This window comes from Xenopus laevis, chromosome 7S (genome assembly GCF_017654675.1).
Source record: "Xenopus laevis strain J_2021 chromosome 7S, Xenopus_laevis_v10.1, whole genome shotgun sequence".
Lineage (NCBI taxonomy): Eukaryota > Metazoa > Chordata > Amphibia > Anura > Pipidae > Xenopus > Xenopus laevis.
In genome coordinates, this window is record NC_054384.1 from 3,191,638 (window position 1) to 3,219,100 (window position 27,463).

General features: G+C 40.6%; 1 protein-coding gene across 1 annotated transcript; it reads right to left on the reverse strand.

Annotated features, from left to right (window-relative positions):
- On the reverse strand, positions 1–26,763 carry rab11fip2.S (RAB11 family interacting protein 2 (class I) S homeolog). Its single transcript, XM_018227248.2, has 5 exons — positions 25,878–26,763; positions 17,203–17,621; positions 14,968–15,433; positions 9,164–9,257; positions 1–659 (listed from the first exon to the last, which is right to left on the reverse strand). The coding sequence occupies exons 1-5, from the start codon at positions 26,225–26,227 to the stop codon at positions 432–434; spliced, it is 1,557 nt and encodes a 518-aa protein (XP_018082737.1). The 5' UTR covers positions 26,228–26,763; the 3' UTR covers positions 1–431.
- Positions 26,764–27,463: the final 700 nt, after the last annotated feature.

Consider the following 27,463-nt stretch of genomic DNA (forward strand, 5'->3'; position numbering starts at 1 on the left):
TCTGTGCGTCTATGGCCACCCTATCGCAGGGAATAGTTCACTATTGTGGGGGTGGGGTATATGTAATATTGTTATGTGAAAACTCTTATAGTCGTCTATACACTTTGTTCTTAATAAAATTATTTAAATTAGATGGAAGTGCATCTCATTCACACACACACAGAAATGGCACAAAATGTTACGTCTGCTGGTGTAGTCAATAGTCTTTAAAGCACCATTATCTTAGACTTCATTTTGCCAAAGTATCATAAGATCATAACTTCACTTTTAATTATTAAAACTCCTAGAGACCAGTCACCGTCTCTGTAGGCAGGTTTCGGACTGGGTGACTGGCCAATCAGAAACAGACAGAGAGGAGACCTTTTGGTCTTGGCTGTAGGGTAGACCATTCTGGGTTAAAAGTAACAAAGTGAGATGTAGGCAGATACTTATTATCTCCGGGCGAGTTTTCCAGCTTTTTTGGAGGGTATGTAAGGCACACGCAGGATGCTGGGTGTCTCCTCCATTACCCGCACCAACAAGTCATCAATGTAATTCTCAAGTTCTCGAATGTGACCGTCCTTCCTCTTCAGAAGCTCCTTGTGCTTGGAAAGTTCCCGCTCCACCTCGTTGCGAGTAAGGCGACTGTAAAGCCCCGCACCGCCAAAAGGGCCCATCTCCTACAAAGTAAACATCAGAGGGTGACTGGCAAAGTTAAAACAGGGAAAATAAAAAAATCAGACATGGAAACTATGAAGAATTCCCCATCATGGGATGTTTTGTTGCCTCTGAACTGCCATCCGTAGCACAAACACCCATTGGGTCTCTCTTTGACTTTAGGGTTGCCTGATTGGGTAATATAATAAAAGGCACAAGGTATGCCTAGGTCTAGTTACCCATGGTAACCAATGAAATGCAGGAAACCATATACCTGTAGCCGATTGGTTGCTATAGGAATCTTGGCCTGTAGCAAAGGTTTCAGGAGTCACTGCTTTACCCCATGTAGTATGACCTGGTGATGGGAAAGGCTTGAACATTTACCCTCCTCACAATGAAACATTGTATTTAGCAACGTGTTTGGGGGCAGATAGCTTAGCAAAACATAGAAACAATATTCAGAAAGACCTCTGTCCACTATAATATGTGCCTTGTCACCTAAAAGGTCTACTGGACCCAGTTACTCCCAACAGTCTGTCTGTCTGTCCATACTATCATAGATCCACGGCCATGGATAACATTGTACCAGGAAGTCCAGACTTTCTCTCGATTTCTTCAAACATAATCCAAACGGGAGAGAAGATTAAAGGAGAACTAATGAGTGCAAACCAAAGTTCTGTTGTTCTTCTTTGCATTTGATTATGTTTCAAAAGACACACATGCAACCTGAGCAACAGTTACAAGTTTTGTGTATGTATTGTATTATCATAGCGCATAGCCATAGTCTCATGCTCTTTGGCAACACTTTGTAGGGAAAAACTTGGCAAACTGCAGAATTATTGTGCTCTTAGGCTTAGCCCTGATAGTTATCCGTTCCTGTAAGTCTGACTATCAGTTTTTAGTGTTTTTTCAACATAACCTTGGTAGGATTACTCTCTGTTTTCTCAGTCCCTGTATAGGCGGGTGGTGGCCATAAAGCTGGTTGAAGAACAAAGGATAAAGTGTGACTATATGGACTGAGGTGGCTACAACAGAAATGTTCTAATTTTAAAGACATTGATATTGGACGGTAAATATAGTAAATGTATCGGGTCTGTTATTCAGAATGCTCAGGACCTGGGTTTTTCCAGATAATGGATCTTTCTTTAATTTGGATCTCCATAATTTAAGTCTACTAGAATATCATGTAAACAGTAAATAAACCCAATAGGCTGGGTTTGCTTCCAATAAGGATTCATTAATTATATCTTAGTTGGGATCAAGTACAAGCTTGTGTTTTATTATTACACAGAAAAAGAAAATCATTTTTAAAAATTTGGATTATTTGGATAAAATGGAGTCTATGGGAGAAAGCCTTTCAGTAATTTGGAGATTTCCAGATAACAGATCCCATACTTGTAGTTGTTTTTCAACAGCAATTTACTGACTTCAATATTAGAGCCTTTTTTTAGCCTATGTTTCTGTTATATTGCTGATCCCACGTACATAAATATATAGCTTTATTTTAATAAAGCACAGAACAGAGATGTGTAGGAACGCATCATTAATTATCTCTTATTCTTGAGTATATTCCATGACACTGACCAGGAATGCAGTGTTTCACGGTGTAAATGAGCTCTATGGAGAATGCCATATATCAGCACATAATTGCAGCCATTCTCCCCTTCATTATCCTGCCCATTATCAGGTTCTAATGCCGTGTAATTGCATTGTTTGGGGAGTTCATTATTGTTCAGTATTATAAAGAGAATATGGTCATGTGTAGGTTGTATAGAAACACTTACAGCAAGGCCTGTCCTCAATGGGGGTCACCAGAGCTGGAACAATTGGGAGATGTGATTAAATGACCCATACTGGCAATAAATGGTGAATCAGGAAAAAAAGGGGCTTTTATTGACAAGTCCAGGTATAATGGAGTTTTAAATGAATATGGGAATTGAGTTAATGAAGAAGTGTCCTTTACACCTCTCTCACAGGCCCACCTGCAAAAAATAATTCTGAACCCCATGATGTTTGTTTTAAATATACTGCAGGGATGTTGTTCCTCCCGTCCTTCAGCTTTAACTACATCATTTCACTATTTAAAGAGGCAGCTCACAATTAAATTCATATTAAAAGGGGCAGAGATTCATGGGAAGGGGGCTGGTCATTCTTCCACTGGTAAGGCCCCATCTAGAATATGCCGTACAGTTTTGGTCTCCATCACTCAAACAGGACATTATTGTATTAGAGAGGGGACAGAGAAGGGCAACTAAGTTGGTAAAGGGAAAATCTTAGCTATGAGGAAAGACTGGCCAAATTGGGGATGTTCACTCTGGAGAAGAGGCGCTTAAGGGGTGATATGATAACTATGTATAAATATATAAGGGGATCATATAATAATCTCTCTAATGATTTATTTACCAGTAGGTCTTTCCAGCTGACACAAGATCACCCATTCCGATTAGAAGAAAAGAGGTTCCGCCTAAATATTGGGAAGGGGTTTGTTACAGTGAGAGCTGTGAAGATGTGGAATTGTCTCCCTGAATCAGGGGTACAGGCTGATACATTAGATAGGTACAAGGAAGGGTCGGATGCTTTATTCACCAGTAGCTCCTCCCAGCAGACAGGAGGGAGCCAATGAGATTAGAGGAGGGAAAGGGGTGTTACAGGGAGAGCTGGGAAGTGAATCAGGGGTACAGGCTGATACATTAGATAGGTATAAGAAGGGGTTGGATGGTGTTTAGCAAGTGAGGGAATACAGGGATATGGGAGATAGCTCATAGTACAAGTTGATCCAGGGACTGGTCCCATTGCCATTTTGGAGTCAGGAAGGAATTTTTTCCCCCTCTGAGGCAAATTGGAGAGACTTCAGGTGGGGTTTTTTGCCTTCCTCTGGATCAACTGGCAGTTAAAATGGCAAAATCAGATCTGAGACTACAAGGTTTATATGGAATTAATAGGTGCAGGACTGGGAGCCCTATTAAAATGCCATAAACAGTCGCCCTAAGTTTCCTTACGCCCCTCTATACTAGCACTATGTGGCAGTTTTCAAATTGTGCCTTCTTTGGTGAACTGTCCCTAATGTCCAGACAGGTAAGTACAGGTACAGTATTTAGCACCTAAAGGTGCAATTGGAAGGTGTGTAATAAATTGGCCCCATGCCCTCTGAACGCTAACCGGCTCTGATTGTGTCCGTTTATCCTTATTACAATTGCCTGTCTTTCTCCTTTATACAAACCTTTATGTGGTGTCTAAGAGCAGTGAGCCTAACAACTCAATACCATTGTTATAAAAATGAAGCTCTAATACATCTTCTAGGCAAAAGGAGCCCCCCTATAAGATATATTGGATGTAACTGTCAGTGAATTTCTGACACCCAACTGCTGCATGAAGAGAGAATGAAGAGAAACAGATGCTGAGAGAGGAATAGTGAAGATAAACTTGATTATTTCAGAAACAATGCAGAATATTTAATTGATTGTATTTAGAAAGTTTCTTATTTCACTATGATGAAGCTTATATTAAATTTAAATTTTCGCTATAGTTCCCCTTTAAGTTCACACAAGGTTGCCAGCAGGCCCGGCCTGGAAATCTGTAGCTGCATAGACAGTCATTATTCAGTGAGCTGGAGGGGAGCCATTTGGGCCTATTTTGGCTGCAACTAAGTTACATCTGTATAGAATATGGTGGGCAAATAAGAAGTAGCAAATATGTTTGTTTAGGGCCACTTTGCTGCAGCATTTGCTTAAAGAGCTTGTGAATGTTCCCATAATGACCACAGTATATATAACACAGTATAATACACAAAAGCCATGAATATCCTGTAAATTATATCCTTATAAACGGTGAGTTCTGATGTCATCAGTTATAAACGGTGAGTTCTGATGTAATTTCTGTCACGACTCACTGAAATGTGTGTATTATAATAAATAAAGTACCCCCAGTTGTAAAATATGAGGATATTAGAAGTTACTATGGAGTTCCATGACCTGTATAAAAACACTCGGCCTTCGGCCTCGTACTTTTATATGGTCATGAAACTCCTCTGTAACTTATAATATCCTTATATTTTACAAGAGGGGGTACTTTATTCACTATATATATAACACAGTATATATAAGATATCAAGTAGCTAAATCAGAGTCTTTATCTCTAATAAACGCACCATCTGGGAGCAGAAGAAGGGAAGTGAGAGGAGCAGAGGTGAAGTAAATCTTTCCTAATGAGCCCAAGTTGCAGTTGTTTATGGGGAGAAATAAATCAGGAGGCCCAGGGAAGCGCCTCCCATACAGAAAGTCCAGATATCAGAGCTGCTCCCTCTCAAGCCTCCCTCTCAAGCCTTCTCTCTATTTACACTTCACATCATTAAAAGCTGCAGGTGGTTAAAGTTTCCATGAGCAGAAGGACCAATTAAAAGTGATGATTCACACGGATAGCGCGGCACAAGGACACATTTATTTACCTAATTGGTCCCCACCGCAGATTGTCAGTATGGCACTGTCAGTTTCTGAGGCGCGGTACAAAATGATGACAGTCGGCACACAATGGCTCGTTTAAAGGGCAACTATACATTCCACTTTGTATATGGCCTCTGCATTTGTTCTACTAAAAATATTAAGAAGAAAACATATTTTCTCATTTGTAATGGGGTTATTGGAACTTCTATTCTTGCCTAAGCTCGGCTGACATTGTGTCCCAGGTTATAACCTCAGCTTTTATATAAACTGTAGAAGCTCACCCACAAGAAGTCGGGAGGCACAACCTTGTGACCCAGAGAATGATCTGTGTTCATTAAAGGGATGGATAGTCCATCAATTCAGCAGGAACAGTCCCTAAGTTTGCTCATAGTCTGTACAGAGAAATCCCATAAAACTATGGCAGCATAGGTATTCCCTGTACTAAGCACAATTCAGCAGGAACAGTCCCTTAGTTTGCTCATAGTCTGTACAGAGAAATCCCATAAAACTATGGCAGCATAGGTATTCCCTGTACTAAGCACAATTCAGCAGGAACAGTCCCTAAGTTTGCTCATAGTCTGTACAGAGAGATCCCATAAAACTATGGCAGCATAGGTATTCCCTGTACTAAGCACAATTCAGCAGGAACAGCCCCCTAAGTTTGCTCATAGTCTGTACAGAGAGATCCCATAAAACTATGGCAGCATAGGTATTCCTCTGTACTAAGCACAATCCAGCAGGAACAGTCCCTAAATTTGCTCATAGTCTGTACAGAGAGACCCCATAAAACTACGGCAGCATAGGTATTCCCTGTACTAAGCACAATTCAGCAGGAACAGTCCCCTAAGTTTGCTCATAGTCTGTATAGAGAGATCCCATAAAACTATCGCAGTATAGGTATTCCCTGTACTAAGCACAATTCAGCAGGAACAGTCCCTAAGTTTGCTCATAGTCTGTACAGAGAGATCCCATAAAACTATGGCAGCATAGGTATTCCCTGTACTAAGCACAATTCAGCAGGAACAGTCCCTAAGTTTGCTCATAGTCTGTACAGAGAGATCCCATAAAACTATCGCAGTATAGGTATTCCCTGTACTAAGCACAATTCAGCAGGAACAGTCCCTAAGTTTGTTCATAGTCTGTACAGAGAGATCCCATAAAACTATGGCAGTATAGGTATTCCCTGTACTAAGCACAATTCAGCAGGAACAGTCCCCTAAGTTTGCTCATAGTCTGTACAGAGAGATCCCATAAAACTATGGCAGCATAGGTATTCCCTGTACTAAGCACAATTCAGCAGGAACAGCCCCTAAGTTTGCTCATAGTCTGTATAGAGAGATCCCATAAAACTATCGCAGTATAGGTATTCCCTGTACTAAGCACAATTCAGCAGGAACAGTCCCCTAAGTTTGCTCATAGTCTGTACAGAGAGATCCCATAAAACTATGGCAGCATAGGTATTCCCTGTACTAAGCACAATTCAGCAGGAACAGTCCCTAAATTTGCTCATAGTCTGTACAAACGATTACGATTATTTCAGCACAGATAGAATATTGTAGCCAGTAAAATGCATTTACAACACATGAGATTTACCAATACAGTTGCTAATTTTCACCCACATAGCTAAAAAATGTAACAGAACACTTAGTGGTCCCTGCAATGATGAACAAACTAAAGTTATAAATGGTAATTACATCTAATTTTTGTACTTGACTCAGTAAACAAGTGCAAACATCTAGCAGAAAACTAGGACTGGTTCTGTTGAATAAAACTGACTTTATTCAGAATTCTACATTTTCCATTTTCTTTTCTCTTTTTCCTTTAAGCTCTGCAGAAACTCAAAACTATTTTTCCAGCTCGGCCTTCAGGAATAAGCCTCTGTGTAAGAGAAACGATCATTTATGGCTGACAGTTTTTCAGAGTGAGTAGACAGAACTGACAAAGGCCACATTGTGTCTGTGTTTGGGGAGAGTTAGAGAATAAAGGAGTTATCTTAGGACAATAGACCCCCTTTAAGTACTTTAACAGACAGATATACTGTACCTTGTCCTTTATACACCAGCATGGAGCTACATACAGATATACGTATTAAGTCAAAATATTTCACTACTGATTCCACGTTTCTCTTTTTTCCATTGTTACGTCACTTGTTCTGTTTTGCGAGGCTAAAAAATCTAAAATGCAGATGTAGGTATGGCAGCAATAATTGCTGGGGAGTTGGAAGGAGCACAATGAAAGATAAAATAAACTAAATTGAGGCCTTTTCCCATTACATTATTTCTCTTGCGCCTCCAGGATCTTCCGCACCGTTCCAAGTTCTAATTAGGACTGAGGGAGAGCCAAATAGGCATTCAGATTAGCAGGTGCTGCACCATGGAATGGACTGCCCGATACATTGGCATCGCTTGATGTGTGTTACAGTCACATCAAATACACAATTAGATTATTGTACAGGTGTGAAAAGGAGGGAATTAGGATGGACAGACTATAAACGAGACACTGGAATGTTTGGGGAGTGTTAGGGCTGGAATGTGGCTGCTTTAGGTGAAATTCCTACTCAGGATAAAAGAGCAGGAGGCAACAATGTGATGGAAAAACAAGAGAGGAAGGAGCAGATAAAGTGCGGTGGCGTAAAACAGACACAAACACAATATAAATGGGAGCCAAAGAAGAGAAAAAATATAATGGAGACAGAGAGAAAGAAGGAAATGGCACAGAAAGCCAGTAACAAGAAGGAAAAATATTGACCGAGACAGAAGTAGAGTTAAATAGAGAGAGTGAAAGAGACATGAAGAATATGATAATGAAAGACAGAAGGAAAAAGAGACAGAGTTAAACAGACGTCAAGAATATGATATAGAAAGACGGAAGGAAAAAGAGACAGAGTGAAAGAGACATGAAGAATATGATATAGAAAGACAGAAGGAGAAAGAGACAGAGTGAAAGAGACATGAAGAATATGATATAGAAAGACAGAAGGAGAAAGAGACAGAGTGAAAGAGACATGAAGAATATGATATAGAAAGACAGAAGGAAAAAGAGACAGAGTAAAACAGACGTCAAGAATATGATATAGAAATACAGAAGGAAAAAGAGACAGAGTGAAAGAGACATGAAGAATATGATATAGAAAGACAGAAGGAGAAAGAGACAGACAGGAAGGAAATACAAGGGAGGAACAGAGAGGATACAAAGAACAAGAAGGAAGCAGAGACAAGGAAGCAAACAAGACAAAGTGAGGCAGAGATGGAAGGAAACAAGAGTGAAAGAGACAGGAGAGGACTGACGGTGGCCATAGACGTTACATTTACGATCTTTCCTGGAAAAGATGTTTCCAAGAGTCGTTTGTTTCAATACACAAGAGCTGAATCATCAGATATACAAGGAGAAACAACAGAATTCTATCTGTATCTGATGAATCAGCACTAACAATGGCCGATGTTCAGGTTCCTTCAAAGGCTCCACATCAAAATTTTCCGCCTCACGAGCCGACCAATATCCAAGTCTTCTGCCAATATCGGTCGGGTCGGCTCGTCTCCCACCATACACGCACCACATTGATGGCCACCTTTAAATACAGGAATAAAGTGGCAGAGGAAGGTAATATGATGGAAGAGACAAAAACAGAAAGGGAAAGATACCAGAGAAGATACAAGGGACTGCAAGGAAACAGTAAAGATGCTCAAGAAGTAATATAGATGCAATGGCAGAAGAAGAAAGATGAAGGAAAAGAAGGAAAAAGAGATGAAGACATAGCGGCAGTAAAGCAGTGAAAGCAAAGGAGTAAACTTTACAGACAGGAAGTAACAGGAAGTAACAGAGAGATGGGATGGAAGTCACAGAGAAGAAGCCAATGCAGTAAAGAAGTGACAAAGTGATGATAAAGCTGTGCCATCGGCCGCTACTGGATTGGCTCTGATGTATGAAGCACTTGCAGAGATTAGAATCAAATTTTTTGTTAAAGTCACTTTCCCATGGACACAAGAATCAGACTCAAGCTTCCCTGATTAATAATGGGGTGCTTCCACTCACAGCGCCCCTCATTCTCAGTAAGACACACACACTACGTTGCCAAACTGCTCACTTACCTGTGATCTGAGCTGATGGTGTTCGGCTCCTCGTCCCATTCTCCCCATTTGTGCTGTTCCGAGGGCTTCACTAGATGAGAACGTAATGTGTGAACTAATGTATAGTAGAGAATATACAGAGAGAGACAATCGTTTAGATGCTGTTAAAGATACAGCAATGATACACTCACTACAGATACAGAATAACATTGGGTGGGTGACTTGCTATTGTTTTATTCATAAATGACTATTTATTACAGGTATGACTATAAATCAATGTGCAATGATAAATATAATGAAAATAATAATAAAGCGGAAGAGATAAACTCACAGTTCACCCCAGTCCATGGGGGCATAATACATAGCAGAGATCAAAAAGATCAAAAATTGTTATTTCTCCAAAAATAATGACCAAAATATAGTTGAAAGTTCAATCCATTTATTGGGACATACAGGAGAAAGCCTGTTGCATTTTGTGCCTGTTGGGGTACTTAATCATAGGCTGTGACTAAGTGCCCCCAACAGGCACGAAACGCGTCAGGGCTTCTCCTGTATGTCCCAATAAATGGATTGAACTTTCAACTATATTTTGGTCATTATTTTTGGAGAAATAACTCACAATTTTTGATCTCTGCTATTTGGATCTACTTACCTTAAAGGAAGGGGTTGTTCATCTTTGAATTAACTTTTATTATGATGTAGAGAGGGATATTCTGAGACAATTTGCAATTGGTTTTCATTTTTTATTAATTGTGTTTTTTGAGTTATTTTTATTCAACAGCTCTCCGGTTTGCAATTTCAGCCATCTGGTTGCTAGGGTCCAAATTACCCTAGCAACCATGCCTTGATTTGAATAAGAGATTGGAATATTTATAGCAGAGGACTTGAATAGAAAGATGAGTAATAAAAAGTATTAGATGGGGTCAATGACCCCCATTTGAAAGCTGGAAAGATTCAGAAGGCAAATAATTAAAAAATATAAAAAATAAATAAGGAAGACCAATTGAAAAATTGCTTAGAATTACCCATTTTATAACTAAAAATTAACTTGAAGGTGAACCACCCCTTAGAGTCTACTATAAAATCATATAAACATGAAATAAACCCAATAGGCTGATTCTGCTTCCAATAAGGATTAATTATATCTTAGTTGGGATCAAGTACAAGCAACTGTTTTATTATAACTCAGAAAAAGGAAATCAATTTTGAAAATCTGGATAATTGGATTAAACTGGAGTCTATGGGAGACGGCCTTCCCATAATCCGGAGCTTTCTTGATAACGGGTTTCCGGATAACCTGTATTATTATTATTTATTTTATGAACTAGTATTTTTTATTATGCCGCCTCTTACTTAACCAATGTGAAAGACCTCACATATTGTCAGAAGCAAAACAAACAACAAAAACTTTATTTTTTTACTCAATAACAACTAGGGATGTAGCGAACCGCCGATAATGTGTTCGCGAACGCCGTTCGCGAACACCGGCAAAAATTGCGAACAGTTCGCGAACAGTTCGCGAACTTCGAACATCCGAAAATCGTTCGATTCGAACGATCGAAGGATTTTAATCGTTCGATCGAACGATTTTCGTTCGAATCGAACGATCGAAGCCATTCGATCGAATGATTTCATTCAATCCAATGGCTTCGATCGTTCGATTCGAACGAAAATCCTTCGATTTTAGCGATCGAATGGTCGAATGGTCGAACGATTTTGACGCGAACGCCTATTGGCGAACGTCGCGCGACGTTCGCGAACTTGCGGCGGACGCGAACAGCCGATGTTCGCGCGAACAAGTTCGCCGGCGAACAGTCCGCGACATCCCTAATAACAACAGTGAAAACGAGTCTTTGCACTTGGCGGTCGCTAATCGAGTGCTTTCACGTGCGTCTGGTTGGGCGGTTTGTTTCCAAGGGGACTGTGGGCTCTGTGGATTCGTCTCAGCAATGAACGCCTGTTCCCTATTAGTATAGTGGTTCGGTCTCATTATTGTCTAATGTGCAGGTTACAAATAGACTTGGAAGTGCACTAATTACAGGCTGAGGAATTATTGTGACTGTTACCCAGTGAAATGAAAGCTGTTTCGCTACGAGCAGCGGATGATAATAACGTGTCTCTGTGGAATAGACAGTAGGGAGTAACAGATGCCGCATGGTTAAAACAACTGAGCTTGTTATAGGAAACACTTCTGTTACTCTCTCTATCCATGTAAAGTATAGACATTTGTTGTGGACTACAACTCCCATAATCCCCTGACTGCTTAATGAAGGAACCTGTAGATTAGCAGCAACTGGAGACGTCATCTGTGCTACTGTTGCCTGCAAAAATATGATTCAAGGGGAAATATTGCGAAAATGAAAATGTAATATGAGCTTCATCATACTGAAATAAGAAACTTGCTAAATATAATCAATTACATATTCTGCATTGTTTCTTAAATAATCAAGTTTATCTTCACTATTCCTCTCTCAGCATCTGTTTCTCTTCATTCTCTCTTCATGCAGCAGTTGGGTGTCAGATATTCACTATATATCTTATAGGGGGGCTCCTTTTGCCTAGAAGATGTATTAGAGCTCACTCTATTAAACTCAACAGACATCATGTCTCTCTACATGCAGGATTTGTGCAAATTTTGTTAGATTGTGTTTGTACTGGAATCAGTTATTTGAGTGACATCTAACATCTGTTAGGAAAGAAGCCCCCCTATAAGATATATTGGATCTAACTGTCAATGAATATCTGACACCCAACTGCTACACTCTATTAAACTCACCAGACATCACGTCTCTCTACATGCTGGATTTGTGCAAAAGGCAGTTATTTTATTAGATTTTGTTTGTACTGGAATCAATTATTTGATAGGCAAAAGCAGATGAGAGATGAGATATGAGATGAGATATATTGGATCTGTCAATGACTATCTGACTATATCTATATCTATATCTATATATACAGTATATATATATATATTAGGGATGCACCAAATCCACATTTTGGGATTCAGCCAAATACTGAACCATATCCTAATTTGCATATGAAAATTAGGGGCAGGAAATGAAAACGTGGAAAAAATTCTTCTTTTGTGATGAGAACTCATGTGATTTCCCTACTCGCCCCTAATTAACATATGCAAATTAGGATGCGGATTCAGTTTGGCCAGGCACAAGGATTCGGCCAAATCTGAATCCTGCTGAAAAAGGCCGAATCCTAGCCGAATTCTGAACTGAATTCTATCTATAGCCATGTTCTTTTTAGGTGTCCGTTCTCTTTTAATAGATTCTGCTTCAAGGGAAGTAGTACAGGTATGAGATCCGTTATCCAGAAAACCATCATCCAGAAAGCTCCGAATTACAGAAAGGCTGTCTCCCATAGACTCCATTTTATCCAAATAATTAAAATTTTTAGAAACGATTTCCTTTTTCTGTATAATAATAATAAAACATTAGCTTGTACTTGATCCCAACTAAGATATAATTAATCCTTATTGGAAGCAAAACCAGCCTATTGGCTTTATTTCATATTTATATGATTTTCTAGTAGACGTAAGGTATGAAGATCCAAATTATGGAAAGGTCCAATATCCAGAAAGCCCCGGGTCCCGTGAATTCTGGATACCAGGTCCCATACCTGTACAGAATAACACAGAAGGAGAGCTGAATTGCATAGCACCAAGGATTATTGTTGTTACCTTATACATGCTATTGGTACCTGCAGTCATTTCACTGAATCTAAAATTGTGATTAAATACAAACTCAAATACTTGTCTACTAAGCCAGTGGCCAGTGGTAGTCACGCCCTTAATTAGCCAAACTCCATTTGTCATGGCCTGCTTAATTACTTACTCCATATCTCCAACTACCTTGTTAATAAGGTTTCCGGGTCCTCTGTGGTGGTACAGACGACAGTTTCAAATTAAAGGCAGTTTCTACTTTCACACCTGCTGATGGCTGTAAATTGAGAAATTTTCACATTGGCTGATTAGTTGGTTGAAGCAGCTTTTCTGTCTTTGACAAATGCCCCCATAGAAAAACACGAGGGCTCAAAGCAGCGGCAGCCACATAGCCACAGCCGGACACGTTGTTTAGTGACTCTCTATGGACTTCCAACTTGTGAAAGCAAAACCTGCCATATTCTGCATGATTAGGCCAACCACATACATGTAAGCAAAGGTTGAGGGAGGTAGACACCTATAGCGTCTTAAAGGAAAACTAAAGTCTAACTAAAGAAATAGGTAGAAATGTTGTACATGATGTTTTGTGCTTCTGTACCAGCCCAAGGCAACCGCAGCCCTTTAACAGTAAAGATCTGTGTCTCCAAAGATGCCCCAGTAGCTCCCCATCTTCTTTTCTGCTGATTCACTGATTCACATGCTCTGTGCTGCTGTCACTTACTGAGCTTAGGGACCCACTCACAATATACAGTACACATAGAATAGAAATGTCACAATATAAGGCTGATTAGTAATTAATACACATAATTACTACATGGCAGCACAGAAACCAGTGCAATTAGCATCAGAATTGAATAATCAGCAAACCTGTAGCATCAGCTTATATTACAGCCAGGGAAGCTCATTTTCTGCTGGATAATTAGTGACGAGCCCTAAGCTTAGCTTCTCAACAGCCAATCAGAGCCCACTGAGCATGTGAGTGTCACAGACACTTTCCAAGATGGTGACCCCCTGTGACAAGTTTGAAGTCCTGGATCATTGCTGCTATTGACAAGCTCAAACTTTAGCCTCGTGCAATAAGTTCACTATATAAAATATTACATATTTAGCCATATTCATTTTTTAGGGTTTAGTTCTCCTTTAAAAAGCATATATCTGCCAGTGGGAATCACTGGTAGACACAATTTTCTGTACAGACGCAGATGAATGGTAGTTCAGCTGGAGCTCAAGACAATCTGTGAAAACTGACCCTTCATAAACATATACAGCCACCTTATAATTAGTCAATTAAAATGTTATGGTAATGTTGGCTTTGGCCTACACAAACCAAAATAACAAACTTGTATACAGATTCTTGGATCTAACACCTATAGCAGTCAACAAGATGTTTGTAAATAGTAAGAATGCACTGAATCCAGTATTAGGGATTCTGTTCAATCCCAGAATCCTTTGTGAAAGCTTTGTCTGAATACCGAACCGAATCCTAATTTGCATATACAAATTGCAGATGCAAATTAGGGGCCAGAAGGGAAAAAAAATGTACTTCCTTGTTTGGTGACAAAAAGTCACGTGATATCCCAGCTCATCCCTAATTTACATATGCAAATGCGGATACTGTTCGGCCAGACACAAGGATTCGGCCGAATCCTGCAGAAAAGGCTGAATCCTGGCTGAATCCCGAACCAAATCCTGGATTTGGTGCATCCCTAGTAAATAGTCAACTGATACATTAATATGTGTTACTCCACTGGGGCAAAGTCAAGTTACCAAATTAAACACCTCTAGACTAGGGATCCCCAACCTTTTGAACCCGCAAGCAACATTCAGAAGTAAAAGGAGTTTGGGAGCAACACATGCATGAAAAATGTTCTTGGGGTGCCAAATAAGGGCTGTGATTGGCCATTTGATAGCCCCTATGTGGATTGTCAATCTACATTGAGACTCTGTTTGGCAGTGCACCTGGCTTTTATGAAACCACAATTTGCCTCCAAGCCTGGAATTCAAAAATAATCACCTGCTTTGAGGCCACTGGGAGCAACATCCAAGGGGTTGGGGAGCAACATGTTACTCGTGAGCTACTGGTTGGGGATCACTGCTCTAGACTGTGAGTAAGGTGAAACAGAAAATAAAGACAAAGGAATGAGGTTATTACCGTTGGTCTGTTGCCTGGTTTCCCATCCTATAGTTTGTTAAAAAGGGGTTTGTGGAGTCAAAGCCTGAGGCTTTTGGTGGAGCCACACTGTCTGGGGACCTCACATCAGAGCCCCAGTCCAAGTTCTCTTGACTTTGCCTTTTTCCTTCCTTTTTTCCAGTTACTCTTCCAAAGAGACTAATTTTGTCCTTTTTCTTCACCTCTTTCTTTCCTTCCCCAAATTTGGAGAAGAGCCCGACAGAACTGTTTCCCGGAGCAGCCTGACCACCGGTTTCCCAGGAGTTGTTCTTATCGACATATGGGGTCCACTGTCGGGGAAGGGTGGCAAACTTTTGTGGGAGGGTAGGACTAACACTGGGGTCTGTCTCTGTGTTTCCTGCAATAGTCCAGTCACTTCCGGTAGGATTGGATTCTGCTTTAGAAGTGTCAACACTCATGGTTCTCCTGTTTGGTGACTTGATGCTTCCTGGTATAGGAACAGTAACAAACAATTAGATGAGAATACTTTAACAGCAGAAGAGCTCATGGAAGCATTCATAGTGCTACTACAGGCCCAGGCCACTTCTATGCTGTCAAGTAGGGCATAACTTGGCCATGCTGGCCAGTCTAGTAGACCATGAGGTCTAAATCTTAAAGAAAACATCACGCAAGTTGTTGTCGTTTATTTTGTTACCATTGTTTCCCCCATACAAAAGTCACCACTAGGATGAAATGCACAATACTGCCTTATTAAAGTTCAAAGAATAGCAATGGTTATGACTAGGGTTGCCACCTTTTCCGGAAAAAAATACCGGCCTTCTTATATATTTATATTTTTTCCCTATTAATAACATTTGGATCAACTATCATTTTTATTGGCCAGTAAAATACCGGCCAGGTGGCAACCCTAGTTATGACTAAAGGCCCCCCATACACGGACCAATAAAAGCTGCCAACAGACCAATTCGGCAGCTTATCAGGCAGGTTGCCACCTTTTCTGGAAAAAAATACCGGCCTTCCTATATATTTATCTTTTTTCCCTATTAATAAAATTGGGATCAACCATAATTTTTACCAGCCAGGCCGGTAAAATACCGGCCAGGTGGCAACCCTATGTGTAGAGCCCCCGACGGGATTTCCCAATCAATATTTGCCCGAAAGTCGGGCAGATGCCGATCGGCAGGTTAGAAAATCCCGTTGGATTTTCGTTGATGCAGTCCCGTGATCCGACCTCCTATTTGGCTTCCATTCTGATCCCATCGTTCGAGCTCACGATCAGATCAGCTCGATATCGCCCACTTCATATTGGGGAGAGATCCACTCGTCCACATCTGTGCATGTATGCGGTCCCACCCATTTTGGATGCATTGTGATCAGACTGATATCGCCCACCTCAATGTGGGTACATCGGGGAGAGATCCGCTCGTTTGGCGACATCGTGAAACGGAGCGGATCTCTGCGTCTATGGCCACTTTTACCTTCAAAAAGTTCAAAGCCCCATAAAACGTTGTATATCCTAATTTGTTGAGAAGGATGTGTGTCAATGGGAAAAGCTCTTCCAGACAGTAACCAGCTGACGAGTACAACAGCCCAGTTAAATAGTATCGTTGTCTATACTGTATATGCTCGTCTAGTGCACTCCTCATCCTCTTTGCTCCTTCATATGGTTGGGCTTGGCAGCCCTCTACATAATCAGTCCTTCAGAGGACACCCTGGTTTACAGATTAGCTTTTTCTAGTTTCAACCAGGGAAGTCAATAATGTCAGCCCCCTAGAGGAACTCAAGTATTAGACTGGGAGTTTAATACAGACTACAACCTTAAAATACAGAAAATACTGGCTGAGGCCTTTTCAGTGCAGCCAATGTGATTGGTGAATCTTATTATTTGCCAAATATTCCATGTCCAGTGGTCTGTGGTTTTCCAGTATGGGTCTGTGTTTTATAGAAACATATAAATTGTATTATATACAAAATAATTCAGACACCTCTATTAAGGTATCCGAGTGCAGATATCAGTGCTGATTCGATTGCTATTGTTGGCTCATGTATGGACCGTATTCTCTAATCAATATCTAATCTTCGCTTGTTTAGCTATCAATTGGTTGGACAATCCCAAGCACATTGGGTCTGAAAAAGGTTCTCAGAGATCCTGCAGAAAAATCCCTGATATTCCTGTGCATGGCAACTTTACCTTTAAAGCCTGGTAGCACTGGATTAAAGATCTTCCAAAATAGCATCGATTTAGCTACTACTCACCAATCTCATCGGTTGAACTGATGGAGTCAAGGGGCTGTTTAACAGGAAGACCCGCAGCATTCATCTTTGAAGACTGAGACCCAATTAAATCTGACATTGAATGGGCAGAAGACAGACGCTGTGGGCCCAAAAGAAATGACTTTTTTGGCTTGTTCCTTACTTGGATCTCTTTGCCAGCAGAATCTTGGCCTGAGTGCAGGTTGCTGGTACTGGGGATAATGGCAGATGAAGTGTCAGAGCCGTCTGGTTTCCTTCCTTTCATCTTGTCCTTTAAACGAGCAAAGGGAGAACGAGTTTTGTCTTTTACAGACAAGTCAAACATACTGGCCGTCATATTATTCCTCATGAACTGTATGTTGACCTTTAGTTCTCCTCTCTCCTTATTCCTCTTCCCCTGTTTGGATTCCAGCTTGTACCATCTAAGGTAGACAAAAGTAGAGGTTAATTATCTTAATTATTGTCAGGAGCTAAATATGTAAAAGAGTCCGACTATTGCGTCCTCTGTTTCAACCTCCTATCAGTCCAAAAAAATAGGATAGTTCCCAACCTGCAGCTCAAACATTAATTTGATAGGACCCCTGTGCCAAAAACACTGAGTGCCCCACAAAAGGACACATGCCTAGGACTTGATGGCTCACAAGATCTTTCCCTTGTGTCTTATTGCAGGGTCTCCAAATGAGGTTGTGCCTTTTTGCACCTCAGCAGGTCTCCGTGTACCCCACATGTGCCAACAAGATGGCGTTACAAAGCCAACAAGATGCACCTGTCACTGCTGAAACTCCGCTGGCCCAAGCTGTGGGACTCCCTGTAACGTCTGATAACTCATATTGTTCCTGCTGATGAGATGAAAGCTTCTTTGTTGCCCCCAAACATCACCCAGCCCACGTCTACAGGTTGGAAAATCAGAGATTTATTCAGAGCAAATGCTACTGCTATTGGAAAGCTGCCAGAGCCTCTTTATTTCATTCTCTACTTGATGGAAGACTCACGCTGAGCCGCAGGTCCGAGTACTCACAGGGCCCGGCCTATTCCTCTGTTCTATAACAGCACATTATCAACATCCTCAGTTGCACCATAAATGAAAGGGAAAGCAAAATAGAGTTTATTTCTTAAACGGATACGGACACCAACCCATAATTGTTTACAGTGGGCGTCATCTTTTTATTCTATTTCACTTTTTCAAATAATGCCTTCTTAGCCACCCTCTCTCAACCCAATGATGCCTTCTTGTTGGACAGGAGAGAGTTATTCTTCCAATAGGATAAGTAGAAACTAAGGGGCAGATTTATCAAGGGTCGAAGTGAAATTAGAATTTCGAATTTGAATTTTTGACTTTATTTTAGTGTAATTCAACTAGGGAATAGTCCAAATTCGATTCGAATTCATAAAAAATTTCGAATTTGAATTCTGAAATTTATCATGTACTGTTCCTTTTAAGAATTCAAATTCAACTATTCGCCATCTAAAACCTGCCAAATTGGTGTTTTAGCCTATGGGGGACATCCTACAATCAATTTGGAGTAGTTTGGTGGATTGAATCCATTATGTTTGTGTTATATGTATGTGTTATTTTTGTGTTATAATTTCAAATTCACAATCACAGAGGTACATGGCTGGAAACACTGTTCCTCCTACTTGACCATAAAAAAAATGTTATAGACGAAATAAAAAAAAAAAAACTGAATGCAAAAAAACTAAATATAATGGAGGCAACAATACATTTTTTCACTGCCTTATATTATTATTATTATTATTAACATTTATTTATAAAGCACCAGCATATTTCACAGAACTGTAAAGTAAATGTGATTATACAACTAAATCATATTAATTACATACAAAGAACATATGTAGTTACATACATCACAATCAATACGGTACAAAAGGTGAGGAAGGCCCTGTGCAAAAGAGCTTACAATCTAAAGGGAAGGGAATAAGTGTGGGTAAGATCAGAATTAAGTGAGTGAGAGATTTGGTACTGTATGTGGTGTTGCGTTTGGTAATTAAGCAGAGTGAGGGGAGGCTTCTCGAAAGAAGTGCATTGTAAGAGATCTTTTGAAAGCAGAAAGGTTGGGGAAAAGTCGGAAAGACCGGGGAGAGAGTTCCAGAGGAGGGGTGTAGTCCTTGCAAAGTCTTGAATGTGAGCATGTGAGGAGGTAATGAGAGAAGAGTTGAGGAGCGGGTCAGTAGAGGAGCGTAGTAAGCAGTTGGGTGAGTATATAGAGATGAGTTCAGAGCTGTAGGGTGGGCAGAGTTATGAAGTGCTTTGAATGTCAGGTCATCAGTTTGAATTTTATTCTGAAAGGTAAGGAAGCCAGTGTAGGGATTGGCAGAGAGACTGTCAGAGGAGGAGCGGTTGCTGAGGTGTATGAGCCTGGCAGCAGTGTTCATTATGGACTGGAGAGCTGACAGTCTCTGGAGGGGGAGGCTAATTAAAAGATAGTTACAATAGTCTAGACGTCATATGATTTCGCTTCGTGGTGCTCACTGGTATAACCCCGGGCCGGTGCAGTTTTCTGGTGATAGGAGCACCAATCCGGGGTTTCAGGTAAGTCAATACAATCACTTGGGGGTGCCTAACATTAGGCACCCCCAAGTGCATGAAGCATTTTCTTCTCCTTTAAGAGATACAGCATTAACCGATGAATACTGTAGATGTAGCCATACAAATATTGTGTTAGATCATCCTCCCAACATACATGTAATATCCTACAAAACTTTGCTCCATGAAATTCTATTTGTATGTGTTCTGCCAAAACTAAAGGCCTATATAACATCAATGCTCTAGGCCGGTGATCCCCAACCAGTGGCTTTGGTACAACATGTTCCTCACTAACCCCTTGGATGTTGCTCCCAGTGGCCTCAAAGCAGGTGATTATTTTTGAATTCCAGACTTGGAGACAAGTTTTGGCTACATAAAAATCAGGTGTCCTGCCAAACAGAGCCTGAATGTAGGTGGACAATCCACATAGGGGCTACCAAATAGCCAATCACAGCCCTTAGTTGGCACCTCCCTGGAACTATTTTCATGCTTGTGTTGCTCCCCAACTCTTTTTACATTTTAATGTGGCTCACGAGTAAAAAAAAAAAAAAAGGGTTGGGGACATCTGCTCTAATCGTTCAAGTGTCCACAGAAGCTCGCCATCTTGGGATTTGTTATGCTATCTTTTGAGTGTCGGCCATACTGCGCATGCTTATTGTCCTCTGGGCATCTGCTGATGCCAAGAAACAAAGCTTAGGGGTTGTGGGGAATCACCAGTGGTGGGGAATAAGGCGCATCTGATGCTTCAGGCAGATTATTAAATTCTGATGCAGAATTCACTAGATTAGAATTTGGCATGTGATATGATTATGAGTTAATTTGCCTTGTATCCTGACTTTTGTATTATAATTAGGGATGCACCGAATCCAGGATTCGGCCAGGATTCTGCCTTTTTCAGCAGGATACGGATTCGGCCAAATCTGAATCCTAATTTGCATATGCAAATTAGGGGCGGGGAGGGAAATCGCGTGACTTTTTGTCACAAAACCAGGAAGTGAAAAATGTTTTGCCCTTCCCACCACTAATTTGCAAATTAGGATTCGGATTTGGTTCGGTATTCGGCCGAATCTTCCGCGAAGGATTCGGGGGTTCAGCCGAATCCAAAATAGTGGATCCAGTGCATCCCTAATTTTATATATATATATATATATATATATATATATATATATATATATATATATATATATATATATATATATAACACACACACACTGTATATTTCAGGCCCCCAAAATGTCTAGAGGTTGACCTGTTTTACCAATATTTATTGAAAAGGAATATGAGTTAGGGCCTCATGGGACCCCTATACCTCCTGGGCCTCCTGCAGCCGCAGGGTCTGCTTCCTCTATAGTTACACCCCTGTCACTTATTAAGACAAGGTAGAAAGCAATGACAGCCATGGGGGCTGGTGTTGTCCGCTCCTGTTCTGCAAATAACCCCCTCCTTTGTGCCAAGAGTCTGAAGAGCTTTGGATGCCTTGGGCTGGTACAGATGCCAAAAAACATAAAGGTCTTGTATATTAAGTGTAATTCTTAGTTCTCTTTTATGCCTTATCTAATACCTATGCTGTGTTTTTGATAATCAGAAGTCAAACAAAGTCACCCTGTAAAACTCACAAGGTTAGTAGAGACTCAGAAAAAAACAAATGGAAATAAGAACAAGAAGGGGAAGTGATTACTTGTAAGATGAACTGCCTGATCCTTTGAAAATAATGGCGGTGCATTACCCAATGGTAGTGGATGCAAAGTCTGTCTCTAGGTTAATACATAATAAACTCCAGGATTTAAGGGCTGCGGAATATCCAGCATTGGTAAATATCCATCATCACCCACATTTTTTATGGAAGTGGATTTTATTAAACTGGAACAATTTAATGCAAGCATGCTACTTATTAATCACTTCATTTCCAGAAGTACTCGTAGCCCATGAAAAAAGCTGCCCGTTAAATATTCCTTTAAATATCCGATATTTGGGGCCGAAGCATTGTTTTCAATTTCATCATGTTGGCCGGCCTTATTTTAATTAGAAATAAACAGCCCACGACACCTAGAAACAGCCCGACCCTCCATGCGATTGTACTGAATACGGAGTAGAATTCTCTTTTGTAGAGCACCAGTGACTCTTTGTAGTACAGAGTACAGCTGCGCTGGAACAAGGAATCTATTAAATATATTAAAATTGGGAATCATTACCCATAAAAACACTTCATCAAAATAGCTGGAGAGCCCTCAAAAAACACACAAGCCTGTTCCAGAAAAGAACGAGTAGGGTTCCGAAGGCAATGTTCTAGCGTGGACCAGGCTGTGTTCCCGTTCAAAGGCTCCAACAGTTTTAGTTAAATAATTACAGGTGCGATACCTCCGGACAAGGAGCTGATAAAACCCACAAGCATGTAATGGGCACTTTCAAGAACAAATCCATTCTTTAAAACAAAATACAGATTTTTAAAAGTTGAGGGAGGGCTGTTATGTATTTCTGTATAATTTCACACACACACACACACACACACACACACACACATATATATCTATGTAACTGATAGTGGCTACTGATTGGTTAGGCCAGGTGCAGCCTACTATGGGGCTTTGGGAACCCACAGGTTGCATAAAAACTGCCACGGATTTCTTTTCAATAAACCTTGGACCACCAACATCTAAATCCAATACTACATAAATCTGTAAAGTTTCCTGTAATTCACAAATTATCAGTAGAATAAATAATAAAGAATTGGGCAGGTGCAGTCCATAATAAGAGTGTTGCTGATGGCAAAAGTATTCATACAAAATAGACAGCACACAATGGGCACATTTATTGAAGTGCAAGCTCCTCAGTAGCCATTTTCTTCAAACCAAATGCCACTATGAAATGTAATCGTAAAGATAAAATGTGTTTGTCTGGAAGAATTGAAACACTGCATATGACGAATGTATTTTATTTTAACTTTAAGGGGGTTATTTGTTAAAGTCTGAATGCTAAAAACTTTTTTTTACTAGAAAATCCAAATTCTTAGTGGAAAAAAAACTCGAATTATTCAAGATTTATTATACCCCAAGGATGTAAAAAGTTAAATCCTAAAATCCGGCATCTCAGACCTGCCGAGGTTGTCCGTATATAAGTCAATGGGAGATCCACCCATCCTATTTGGAAGTTTCTGTGGTCTGCAGTGGAATTAGCCTGTAAAATCCAACTTTTCAGGAAAAAATCCCAAAAATTCAGGCCTTTCGGGAAAAAGCCAGAAGAAATCAGGCGATTCGTGAAAAAATCTGTGGTTTTTGCTCGATTTTATAGTTTTTCCACAGTCCGATTAAATCGTGCTTTTTTAATAATAAATAATCGTGGATTCTAGTTTAGTCTGACTTTTTTTAAATTCGGATTTTGCTGATTAACCCCCTAAGATTACGTTTTGGGTGATGTTTAACATTGAATAGCTATTGGCAAAGAAAGGTGCTTGCCAATTTCAAGATGACAAAAAGGTCTTTTTGAGCAGTGAAATGTGGGTCATTATTTTCCACAGTCCGATTAAATGGTGCTTTTTTTAATAATAAATAATCATGGATTCTATTTTAGTCTGACTTTTTTTAAATTCGGATTTTGCTGATTAACCCCCTTTATCTAAAGGATAAAATCCTTTGAAGGATGAGGCTAGTGCCACAGGTATATTCCCAGAGTGCACTTCAAGAGGCTAATTCTTCTGTAAATGCAGATATTTATGGGCCAGTTCTGGCATAGAGTGTCACTAGCCTAAGGTTTTATATGTATTTATTTGCAGAAATTTGCCGTGTGCCCCAAGTCAAGGATTTGGTTTGAGATTCAGCCTTATTTAGCAGGATTTGTATTCGGCCAAATCCATGTGCCTGGGGGAAATCAAATCTTAAAATCATGATTTTTCATCAACTAATCAAGGAAATATGATTTTTCTCAGTGTGCTGAACACGTAGTTCTTACTGTGCCACTACCCAAAAAAAAGCAAAAACAAATAGAGATCCTTTGCTCTATAAATTTTGTATGCATTCTTGTGCCAAAATCTCCTGTGTGCACAATGTAGGGATGAACTGTATCAAGGATTCAGATCAGGATTTGGCCTTATTCAGCAAGATTCGGCCAAACTGATTCCACAAAGTGTTCGTTACATGATCAAGGAAATTATTTTAATTCCTTGTGCTGCATGCGTTGTCCTTTTGAACCCCTTTGTGCAAATTTTGGTGCAAAAATACAAATGAAGCTCAGAGAGCAAATGATCAGTTTGCCTAAATCCTTCATGAAAGATTCAGGAATTGGCCAAATTCCAAAATAGCAAATTTGGTGCAACCCTAACACAATACATCATCATCATCATTTATTTATATAGCGCCAACAAGATACGCAGTGCTCTACCTTAGTTATAACAAACAGGGAATAAATGGTGGATAACAAGGGTTACAGATACAATAGGATTAGAGGGCCCTACAAATTAGAGTTTATAAACTAAATGTTAGGGTACAATTGAGACATTAGGATTTAGAAACAATTTTGTGATTTATGATACAGCAATGATTAATTAAGGTACATTGAATAAGCCTCTTTATACAGGTGGGTCTTTAAGGAGCGCTTGAAAGTTTGGAAGGAAGGAGAAAGTCTGACAGCTTGTGGCAGAGAGTTCCAGAGAAAAGCAGAAGCCCGAGAGAAGTCTTGTAGATGAGAATGGGCAGAAGTGAGGGAAGATCAGAAGCGGAGCGAAGGTTGCGTGAAGGATGACTCCAGACAAAACAATGTGGCCTCCACAAAACGTCCCCAGTCTCTATAGGTCAGGCATTAAACCATACACCTAGCAGAGCTGGCCATCACATATCCCAAAACCAGCTGATATTGTCTTGTCAGATGTACAAATATTAAATTATAGGGTCTCTGGGTTCAGGAGCTACAGAACTGAACATAATGGTCTATATAAAATGACCCATTAAAGCAGTATCTGTCTGGCTGTTTATATTCTTTGCTCTCCTGAAAAAGTATAGCAGAAGTCAGCTAAGCTGGAAGAACCTCAATTTATACCACGTTCTTTGAGGGCAGAGACATGCTGAGATTCGTGAGATTAGTCGCCCTGCCACAAATCTCCTCTTCTTCAGGGCAACTAATCTCCCAGAACTGCCTTGCCGCCGGCTAGAATGTAAATCGGCGGTGGGATGGCATTCGGAACGATTCATTTTCCGAAGTCGTCAGAAGTTTCCTCATGAGGCAACTTCGGGCGACTTTGGAAAACAAAGTGCTCCGAGTGCCATACTACCAGCGATTTACATTCTAGCCGGCGGAAAGGAAGTTCAGGGAGATTAGTCGCCCCGAAGAAGAGGAGCTTTGTCACCGGGCGACTAATCTCCCCGAATCTGATCGTGTGTCTCTGCCCTAAGAGTCAGAAAACACAAATCTACTCTTTAGTAAATCTGGGCCACCCAGTCCCCAATGAAACAACTGTGAAATGAAACAATAGGTTTAGAAAGAAAGTCACTACAATAACAAGATGGAAGGAGAAGCAACACAGGCCTCAGAAACCAAACGCTGCTCATGTTATTGTTGTTTTTAGACCAATCATGAACCAGATTTGCCTGTAGAGCACCGGAATATATGAAGGAACCTTTTGTTCCACTGGCCAGTGTAGGACATTCCTTTAGTGTTCCTGGCCGCTCATAGGGATCTCTGAGGGTGGGGCAGGGAAGGACATTTGTGTAGTGTGGGAAAACAAAATCAGGGTGAGGGGCCCATTATTTTATGACAAAGGTATTTATTTCTGTCTTATCATAAAACAAAGTTACAATCTGGACATGACTATAATAAATACTACGGTACAGCTGCAGGACTCAAGCACCGGCAAGAGCTATTCTATGGGGTTTCACATTTTGTGGGAGTCTGGGCGCTTGCCAGTTTTAATACCAGTCTGTGCTTTTGAGCAATGTCTGCTCTGCCATATGTTGGCAAACTACAACACCCTGCGTCCCTGAATAATCAGCTAAATTAAATCTGAGCGATATAGTTCTACACGCTCGGCAGCAGCAACATTTCCAAAACCCATCACACAAGGGAAATACACCGCAAGCGTTTAAAGAAGATCATAGAAGAAAAGATATTCAGTTCCCCCCACGCAAATAGTATACGGCAAACTCACTCTGTTGTGCGATGTTCCTTCTTCTCAAACATATTGTTCAGGTTGATGCAAACTTGCCCCAGGAACTTATCAAGGCCAACTAGAGACCTGTGCATAACTGTCAGCTGCAGCTGATACTGCTCTGAATTCTCCTCCAGGACTAGGCCTGGCAGCTCAAATGATGCCTCTTCCTTCCAGGTGGGGCTGAGGGTCTTTTCCACCACTGACGTGGAGTATTTCTCCTTGCCCAACTGTATGATGGTATACGTGTCGTTTGTACCATGCTTGCCCTTGGGGTGCAGCTCCTGCGCCTCTAACACAGTCACTTGGACTCGGGTGGGGAACCACTTATGGGCAATCTCTTCCAACATGGTTGGGCTCTAGAACAACCACCTCTGCTCTTCTTTCTCCTTAAACCGCTCACCTAGGATCACATTCATATAAACCAATGCTCTGCGACTGCTCACCCGACCAACCCCTTGTAGTGCCAAGGCTAACACAGGTCATAACTAGCAGTGGTGTGTGGTTGCCACTATACTGTACAGGCTCCTGGTGCTTCTTTAAGGCATCCTTCCCAAAATGCTTTTGTCTTATTGTCTCTTTCATTGGTCAGGCTCTCCTCTGGCTTCCACCAATGGCTGCCCGACAGTCACAGAATGGAGCACAACGAGGCATCAGGCAGAGCCCCTACTTGTACATGTCAATGTCCTGTAACAAAACACAAAAGCTGAGGTTGTCACAACACAAACACAAAGATAAAAAATTGCTTTTCCTCCTCATACACAGAAAATCAGTCATTTATGTTGCAGATCAATCACTTGCCACCAGCAGATCAATACATAGGGCCATAATAAAGGGGGACTCTTTGGGGAAGGGCTGCATCCCACTTCCTGGTTTCCCATGCAGCTGAAAGCCCTGGTGCAAAATAAAAGGATTTTTATGATTGGTTTTCCCCTTGCTGCTCCCATGGAAGGAATGTGTCCTGCCTCGCCATTGGTTGGCTTTATTTCTCTGTCATTTATTAGGATCTGTGGAGCTGCGATTGGTCTGATCTCCGGAGCAGGTTTGTTTTGCTGAGAGGAATGCGTTGGACATTCCAGCCTGTATCCCTGTGTAGGGAAAACACTTCTTTTATGTTTAATATGGAGGTCATTTTTTTTACTAAAATATCTGCTGAACACAAATGGTCTAAATGCCATTTTTTTATTTACCCCAATAAATCATTTCACCAATTAAACTCCATTAGTGATGCCCAAATTTGCCTGACACGAATTTGCGGCGAATTTCCACGTTTCACCGCAGGCGAATTAGTTTACCAATCTCCCATGAAAATTTTGTCTGCATCAAACATTTTGGATGTCGGAAAAGTCGCTCGCATCAACACTATTCGGACGCTCATTGACTTTAGGCCATCGTCAGCTTGGACGCGGGCGTCAATTTCCGATTTTCAGGATTTTCCGTGAGAATTTCAGTTTTTCAAGATTTTTTTGTGAAAATGCCTGAATTTCACTATTTTTTTCGTGACACTTTCAGATTTCACGATTGTTCATCAATTTATTGCCTTTTCGTGAATTTTGGGGAAATAAGCAAATTTTTCAGTGAAGTGA